Here is a 9,549-nt window from a genome sequence, read left to right as displayed (position 1 = left end):
ATAAAGCAATTAATTCGGAAGGGTTTCAGGAAGGAGATTTGGTGCTGCTATACAACCCACAACGAAAAAAAGGTTTGTCCCCGAAATTGCAGTGTAACTGGGAAGGCCCATACAAAGTTGTAAAACGGATCAACGATGTAGTGTACCGCATACAAACCACTACCAAACCACGAACCAAAATGAAAGTGGTTCATTTGGAGAGATTAGCAGCGTTTAGATCGAGAGATTTGTCTGATCGGGACGATCAGACTTAGGTGGAGGGCAGTGTTACGAATATTAGCAAAACTAAGGAGTGCTGCCAGCTCTAAGCCGATCTAAGCAGTGACGTGAATGCACATCAATAATTCAATCATTATGTATCTACATAAACGAATCAATAATTGCGTCTACACATATGTACACATTCCGACGAGCAACATTTACATACAAGGCAGCGAGAGATGAGATGTCACACACCGATGAATTTACTTATACGCTTATGTGTGTGCGGGAGACTGTAAACTACAAACACATGCATATACCTTATCTGAGTTGTCACAAGAGAGAGCAATAATTTGTGCACGTAGTTGTGGCTGGCGATTTTGTAGCCGAAACAACTAGTAACTTCTGGAAATCGAAGAGCCTAGAAGTATGCAGCGTAAACTATAAAAGCGATGCAGGCGAGTAAGAAGTAATTCAGTTTGATTTGAGTTGTCAAGCAGTTGCGATTAAGACGATATCTAGCGAGCAATAGCAGTATTATTTTGAATAGTAGAGTTTCATTGAGCTATCAATCAGTGTGGTTATTAAGCAAGCTATTCGTTGCACAGTTGAGTGTATTGTGAAGTACCTTAATAAAGGCCATTTTGCATTATTACAAATTGGAGTTATTTATTCAACAGTTAAGTGATTCGAACTTAGCAGAGGATTGCAAATAAGAGGAGTTGCAAGTAAATTCGTTACAATACCATAATTCTATACCAAATATGAAAAAAAGGATGAAACATGGTAATTGGATTGGTTTATTAACGCAAAACATAACTTTAGAAAAAACTTTGTAAAATGGGTGTCACACCTACCATATTAAGTAGAAGAAATCGAAAAAGTTCTGCAGGGCGAAATCAAAAGCCCTTGGAACCTTGGCAGGAACAGTATCGTGGTATTACATATATAAATAAATTACCGGTACCCGACAGATGATGTTCTGGGTCACCCTGGTCCACATTTTGGTTGATATCTCGAAAACGCCTTCACATATACAACTACTACTCCCTTTTAAAACCTTCATTAATACTTTTAATTTGATACCCATATCGTACAAACACATTCTAGAGTCACCCCTGGTACACCTTTATGGCGACATCTCGAAAAGGCGTTCACCTATAGAACTAAGGCCCACTCCCTTCTAAAATACTCATTAACACCTTTCATTTGATACCCATATCGTGCAAACAAATTCTAGAGTCACCCCTCGTCTACCTTTATGGTGATATCTCGAAAAGGCGGCCACCTATAGAACTAAGGCCCACTCCCTTTTAAAATACTCATTAGCACCTTTCATATGATTCCCATATCGTACAAACACATTCTAGAGTCACCCCTGGTCCACCTTTATAGCGATATATCGAAAAGGCGTCCACCTATAGAACTAAGGCCCACTCCCTTTTAAAATACTCATTAGCACCTTTCATTTGATACCCATATCGTACAAACACATTCTAGAGTCACTCCTGGTCCACCTTTATGGCGATATCTCGAAATGGCGTCCACCTATAGAACTAAGGCCCACTCCCTTTTAAAATACTCATTTACACCTTTCATTTGATACCCATATCGTACAAACACATTCTAGAGTAACCCCTGGTCCACCTTTATGGCGACATCCCGAAATGGCGTCCACCTATAGAACTATGACCCACTCCCTTTTAAAATACTCTTTAATACCTTCCATTTGATACCCATGTCATACAAACACATTGCAGGGTTACCCTAGGTTCTTTTTCCTACATGGTAATTTTCCCTTATTTTGTCTCCAAAGGTCTCAGCTGAGAATGTAATTTTCGGTTACACCCGAACTTAGCCTTCCTTACTTGTTTTTAAAAAAATTTCATATAAATGCATGTGGACTTTTCCATTTAAATACTAGGGGGACTCATGATAGCATATAAACTTATAAGGTGTAAAATTATATCCATTTACACACGCGGTTATATGAACGCACCTAGTAATACTCTTGATAAACTTGATTGTTTTTCAGCTGTATTATTGCCATAAAAAATTTTTTGATTGTTATACAAATTAAAAAATACCAAGATTAAGTGAAAAATCAAAACTAAAACGCCTTTACTTGCTGATGTTGGAGATTTCTGATGAAAATGCCGGCTGTAATGTCTGCAAGGTTGCATTCCTTTGAGTTTACCGCGTTTACACAATGAAATGTGCGCGTAAATTTATACAAATTGTGTAAATGATTTTTCATACAAAATTTGACAGCTCGTGCGTAAACTAGATAAATTTATACGTTTACACACTTTATAAGGCATTTATACGGTTACATGAGTCCCCCTACTCTTCATAAACAAACGCGGTTGGATCCATGCAAGCGTGTTTTTTGAAGAGTCACTTAAGCTATGGCAATTCTGGGCTTTTGAGGGTAAACAAACCCTTGCCATCTATTCTATACAATTAATCACAAAGAAGACTGATCAAAGATTTGTGAAGTGATACTCCGATCCAGTCCCTGTTTGTTGTTTTATCGGCAAAAACACCTTTATCCGCAAAAACACTCCCCGAAGACTAAGGGTAGTGTTATGGATATGAGCAGTCATCCATTGCGGGAATGAGTCTGCTACGTTCCTGTACTAGAATTTTTTACTCCTAATGTTCGAGATTTTAGTTCCCCCTTACTACAGGCATATCTATTGCAGAGATAATCTATGAAACTTAACCAGGTGGGTGCCCAGCTCAATCCAGACTCTTATGTGATGCTCTCTAAGCAACGTGAGTAATCTAGATGTCACTTGTGGTAATCAACCAAAGTGTAAACGTGAATCGCTGCAGAAAGAGCTATGCCTCAGAAGTTAAACTTTGGCACAGTCGGCCTAAGGGCCCTCCAGCGTCTGTTTACTGTAAGGTGTGACTGCAAGCGTGAGTCCTACCTTAAGCCAGCTGCTAGCTTTAAAAATGTGTAGCTGTATATTAGATTCGTGAACGAGTTGTGCGCTGGGTTTGAAACTGGCCACGTAAAAACCACTTCCAATAAAAATTAGAGTAATACCTTGCATGCGAACCCTCTTTTCCGATAACGACCAATACAATATTTTAAAGGTATAAGGCTTCCGATAAGTAAGGTAAGTGTTCCGATGTTTTCCCGAAAGAAAAGTCTGACAACACAGCAATAGCGATGGGTTGAGCTCGGTGGGCGGAAAAATCGAACCTTGTCATCGACTGATGTAGTCATGGTATTAAATTTGTTGTAGGAAAGGTACTTGTCAGCTTATTTGTCGTAATACGTGAACCCAACGACGACAAACTTAAAGGACCGTGACAACGCGGTGCGAATCTGTTAACTCCACCACCGACCCGATACGTACATTCCTGCAATTGAAAAATAAAGCCCTCTCAGGAAAAGCAAAAATCACGATATACAAGTCACTAATCACGCCTTTCCTGATATGTTTATGGCTCGAAATCATTAACGGTAACGAGATAAGATTGGAACGCCATTTAGGTGTTCGTGGAGAACAATTTTCCGAAAAATTCACGGTCATACCCGTTATCCCAACTACATGTATCAAAGGAGGTTTAATGTTGAGTTGTATGAACTTGACGCAGTTATGAAGGAATATATGTATGCGAATGAATTAAGCCTCTGTGCAAGAAACTATTTCTCCCGACGCCTACGTATATTAGGTAGCAAAAGAAGGGGAACCCTCTCCTCGCCTGTGCGGTTGAGGGTCACTTAATTATGATGATGATTACTCATGACCTGTTATGAGCACTTGAAACTTGTGCCTATTTTTCTTCTTGTGACATGGATGAAATTAGATGAGGCACCAGCAGGGTTTAAGTATGCACTTAAGTAGATTGATAACTTTTAGCACACTGCTTATATTTGCCGCAGGAGTATATTCTTGAAGTAGTCACTAGAAGTAGATAAAAAAGATTTGTACATGATAAATACGAGTAGGTATTTAGGGTCACAAATCATAGTTATAATCCAAATTTTTTTGCGACGAAACAGAAAATTATGAGAACAAATTTTCAAAACTACAGACATGAGTATTTGCTTAAGTATTACACACTGAAAATCGCTGTTATTTTAAGAGACTGTGAATTTATAATAGACCTCTAAATGGATTTAGTTTAAGTGGATATGCACCAGCGGATAGAATAAAAACTTTTAAGTTCAGCTCGCAAAATATCCAAAATAGCCACGAAGTCCATTAAAAAGTAATATTTGTTAGTAAAAGAAAAGGATACACGGCAAATTTGCATCACTAAGCGGTCTGATTTGAGTGCAACACGAAGTGTACATAAATATTAATCAATTCAACGTAATTGGATTGTTTAACAAATAGAACGCGTACCATTAAAGTGTTTGAGCGTAATCAAAGCAAACAATATGTTGGATGTGCGTAAAGTATTAACAAATTTATTAGATTATTTTCGTAGCTATTATGTGGTCGTAAGAAGCCATAAAAATACCAATTATAATGTATTTTACGTTATTGCATGCATAAACATGTTTGATTTTACGCTTTAAGGTGCCTCTGCGTAATAGTTTTGATGCTTTTTGTGATATAACCTCATCTTAATTGTACCAAAAAGCGCTAATATTATGTGTAACGTTAGTGGATTGTATGTGGAACGTATGTAGAACATGGCATAATCTAGCAGAAAATGATTTAAAATGTGATAAAGGGAATTTAACTATCTATAAGTCATCACATCCAAATAATTTGTCTTCAATGAAATGGGATAGATTCTTAAATAAAAAGTCGGGATCTTTTTTAATTTCCAAATTATTTATTTTGTATGGATATTATCATAAAAAGGGGAGTGTAGCCGACAGGCAACAATGAGCAACAGTGGATCGAAAATTATCAGAAAAGTTATGAGCGATTAGGACGTATTTTAAAGATTCTGTCAGCCTTAAGGTGGCTCCTTGGAAGACATTTGCTATTGTCATTGAAATGAAGATTTCGCCGTATATTTTAAAATTTGTTAGAAGACATAATCTGTGGAAGTGGAGTTGTGCCTAGGATGAAACTCCATTGGTTGGTTACGCTGGGTAGCTGGATAAGTGACATAAGATATACGACACCAATAAACTAATAATCTGATTTACAAGTTGAACAAAGAAAATAATGTCAGCTGAAAATGATACACCCTATTGTGCATACACTTCCGTGCCGTTGTTTATTATCGCGTGAGCAAACAGCTGTGCAATCGATTCAATAGAGCTTTAGTTTTAATATTATGTCTGACTTTGATTTTATTGTCCTATTCATTTCAAGAATAATAATTTTTAAGAGTTTTAGACCAAGCTTCTCCTCCAATTTGTCGTGTGCTACTGATAATTTTTTTCTACATTAGAGGGATCTCCAATTTTATGTCCACTTCGAATTTTTGCAACACAAAAAAAGTGCCTGAAAGATTCTCATTTTTGATAACACCTTAAAACAAAAATAAATGAACCCCCGGTGTGTCGTGCTACTTTTCAATTATTCTTACAAATTAGCGGGACGGGACCTTCATGTTTTATGCCGACTCCCATGGATTTTCACAGAGAAGCTTTTCATGGCTGAAATACACAAAGAGTGTTTGTCTGACCACTGCCGAGGGACGACTGCGTTAAAAAAAAACGTTTATAAAGTATTTTGGTATTGCTTTTTCTGCTACTTGAATCCAGGGCCTACGTCGTGGCAGACGAGCATGCTATCATGACACCTCCGTGGTCGCCTAGCTCTGCTCAGTTAACTAGCAATGATTAATGTCACCCTAAGGGACGTTTTCACCATCTCCGGTTAACGCTAACTGGTTTATTTGATAAAAATGAAAACGGCCTTAAGAATACCAATAAAAACTGTTAAAATAGTAGATTTCCGTCAATATTAGAATAACAGTGGCTGTTGATATGACAGAGATGCGGAACGAGAACAACATAGTGAGCGCCGTGAGCGTAAGATCCTCCTTAAAATAAGCTGATGCATATTGATAACATTGACGACTTCTCGCTGTTGAGAAGAGCAATGAAATCAGTTCTTTTAACAGAAATTAACTTAAAATGAATCATTTTATTTTGTATCATTTTAATTTGGATAAAAACCAATTTTGGGTTTGTGCCATCTGTAGTTTTCTTTTTCTTTATAGAAAATTACACTGAAGATGAAAAAATGCCTTAAATTCGTTGTCTGCAGCATCAAACTATGAAAACGGATAAAAAAATAAGTTCATATTAATCCGAACCTTAAGTTTTTTCTTATGAGCACCTTTAAAATCCAGATTTTAAAATATTGCATATATTCAAAATACCACCCTAATGTGATTACATACATAAGTACATTTATCTGTCTATCGCGTGTGCACAGTGGTTATCAGGACCACACTCTGTGTGATAAGAGATGTGGGTAGTAGTGAAATATCCCTGCAACAAATTGTGCAACTAACTAAAGAAGAGAGTAGTGCTTTAACGTATTGTAACGAATTTTGGGAAATTCCGCTTATTTGAAACCTTTTGCTAACGTTCGAATCGCTAAACTGTCGAAACTCCAATATTCTGTATTGCAAAATGGTCTTTATTAGACTACTTTGGGAGTAGCACAATTATACTTCACAATTATACGTCACTTCGCATCTAATAGCGTGTTTAAATCAGACTGATTAATAATTGCCCAGCTTGCGCTGCTTTTATACTCTCTGTTGAATCGTTCGCACATTCCTCCTAAACTCTAGACGTTTCAACTTCTTGAACCTTTGTATCTCCTGCTTGTTTACCATCTATATACATTTATATTTGTAGTTTATGTTTTCTATTGCCATATGCGTGTGTATATGCGAGTAACTACTTCGCCTGATGACTACATGTGTGTGTGTGAGCTGAGATATCTCTTCGTCGTCTTCTACATAAGAGTGGCCGCTTTATTGTTGTTGTGCATTTATTTAGTAACAGCTTAGTGATGCTAATATTCGTCACAGTATTTATAGGGAACAGTTGGCAATAATTTGTGAGTAGAACCAATCGATTTCGGGTTTGGAATTATTCTGCTGGCCACATATTTCCACTTAACGTTTTATTTCTAATAATTAACTTTTTACATTTGACTCATTTTGGACAAAAAAGTGTGATATTATTCGTCAACTGCCTGCTGTTCAAGATGGCTACTTTTATGCGTTTCTGAGATTTCACAGAATGTTCAATATGGCGGCGCATATGGCCGGCTATATTCAGCGGCTGATAGAAAGAGATACAGGATGAGGCCGCGATAGTCACTTTTAAAATCAGGTGATCGGTTCTATGTATTTGTAATTTTGACGTCTATGCCGAAGATATCACACTTGCCTTATCCTTAAAGATTTGACTAAAAGGAAAGTTTCGGAGACAGAAGTGATTAACTTACTGCCTTTAGCTGGATTAATACAGAACACTTTTCCAAGTGCTTCACTTGCACAGATGAGTAAAATGTATGGCTAAGGTGGAAGGAAAGTTTACAAAACTTTGAGTAGAGCAAAAAGTTGACACATTTTGTAAACAAGGTGCGCTTGTCAGTCAAAATCGAAGTTGATTAGAAATGTGCACACTGTGTGCACTGTGTGTGCAAATCTGCCCATAGCGACATGTTCGCAAAAATAGAGTATAATCCCCTGCGAGATTCATATTAACACCTGCACCTGTGTTCATGTGAGCGTGCCGTATAAAAAAGGTCGATAGCGAATTTTTAAGGTTTTTTGTTTTTTCTATAATTCTCAGTTTCAAGCTAATCTTGTCAACATTGCATGTCAACTGACTGTCGACGTTTGTTTGTTTATTTGTCTAGATTTTTTTAAGTAACTTTAGTTGAGTTCCAATGAGCTATATAGCTCTGCATCACAACCATAGCTCACTGGAACGATTCGAATAAGTTCTATGAGAGTTGGCAGCAATCAACTGATGTGTTTACACAGTTGTTTACGATTTTTTTTTTCCCGAATCGCCTCCTAAATTTTTGTTTAAAATTCAAAACAAATTATGAAATTTATAACTAGTATTATTAGTTCTTTAAATTATGCCATAAATGCGATATATTTTTTGTATAAACTTAACTGTCGAATAAATAACTCCAATATTTAGTATTGCAAAGTGGTATTTACTTAGACTACTTTGGGAGTAGTACTTCACAATAACAATTATAATTTACTAATAGCGTATTTAAATCAAACTGATGACTGATTACTCAGCTTGCGCTGCTTTTATACTCTCGGTTACCTCGTTCGCCCATTTCTCCTAAGGTCTAGACGTTTCACGAACATGCCTTCTAGAACAGTTGTATCTCATGCTTGGTTATTTAGCTATATAAATGTATATCTGTAGTTTAAGTTTTTCTTCTAGCTATATGCGTGTATATGTGTGAGTAACAACTTCTGCTCTCATCTGCTGATTACATATGTGTATGTGAAATAATCCCTTCGCTTCAAGGTGCTGGTTATGTGTGTGTAATATTCTTCGTTGCTTTATATATAAGTGTGGCTGCTTGCTTTATTGTGTACATGCACATAAGTTTGGCTGCTTGCTGTTTTTGTTGTTGTGATTATTTACTAACAGCATAGTGATGCTAATATTCGCCACAATGCTATTACTTAACAACTGTTGTCGGCAGGACAAACACAGCCAAAAATGTCGGAAGGTATGTATATCAAAAGACGCGTTTTGAACCCAATAGCAAACATCCGAAGGCTGATACCAAAAAGTTTGACTTATGTCAGGAACTCTGTGCAAACAAAAGTGCACATTTTGTTGTGCTTTTATTTAAGAATTCATGAGCTTATGACCGTCTTATAATAACAATATGCGACAAAATCAACTTTTTTTTGGGTATTGGACCAAACCAACTTTTTTGAGGAGATTGAGCCTTAAGTATAAAAAGTACTATCTCCGTTTTTCGAAGGTAGTCTCCAAGAAATAGATATCGGCTTTCGAAGTTCGAAATTCTACATTTTGAAATTTTATTTTTTTGTTAACGCGTTCAGCAAATTAAGGTAAAAATGTGGTCGTGGTCCGCTATTTTCCCTTATTTGAAGGTTGAATTCTTTTTTTGAGAAATTTAGTATAACAGCTGTTATACGAGGTGTAAAGTCAGATAGTCCATGATAGTGGCTACTACTTTCATGTCTGCACATACTCTGCACTGGAATTGCTCGTACTGTAATTTTTCAAAAAAAGAATTCAGCCATTCAAATAAAAGAAACAGATGGCCCACGACCACATTTTTACTTTTTTAATTTGTTGAACGCGTTAACAAAAAACAAAAAAAATTCGAAATGTAGAAATGTAGAAAGCCGATATCTATTTTTTATAGGCTAACTTAGAAA

The 9,549-nt window shown here is 36.6% G+C and overlaps 1 protein-coding gene across 1 annotated transcript in view; it reads left to right on the top strand.

Annotated features, from left to right (window-relative positions):
• Window positions 1-4,368: 4,368 nt before the first annotated feature.
• Prestin (prestin) overlaps window positions 4,369-9,549 on the top strand; it is a 42,838-nt gene continuing 37,657 nt past the window's right edge. The window contains exon 1 of the mRNA XM_067788458.1: window positions 4,369-4,612. Coding sequence (XP_067644559.1) covers window positions 4,604-4,612 — 9 coding nt within the window. The 5' untranslated portion in view covers window positions 4,369-4,603. The remainder of the gene's footprint in view (window positions 4,613-9,549) is intronic.

This window comes from Eurosta solidaginis, chromosome 5 (genome assembly GCF_040869045.1).
Source record: "Eurosta solidaginis isolate ZX-2024a chromosome 5, ASM4086904v1, whole genome shotgun sequence".
Classification (NCBI taxonomy): domain Eukaryota; kingdom Metazoa; phylum Arthropoda; class Insecta; order Diptera; family Tephritidae; genus Eurosta; species Eurosta solidaginis.
Note: the sequence above shows the minus strand (reverse complement) of the source record. Positions and strands in the feature narration are given on the sequence as shown.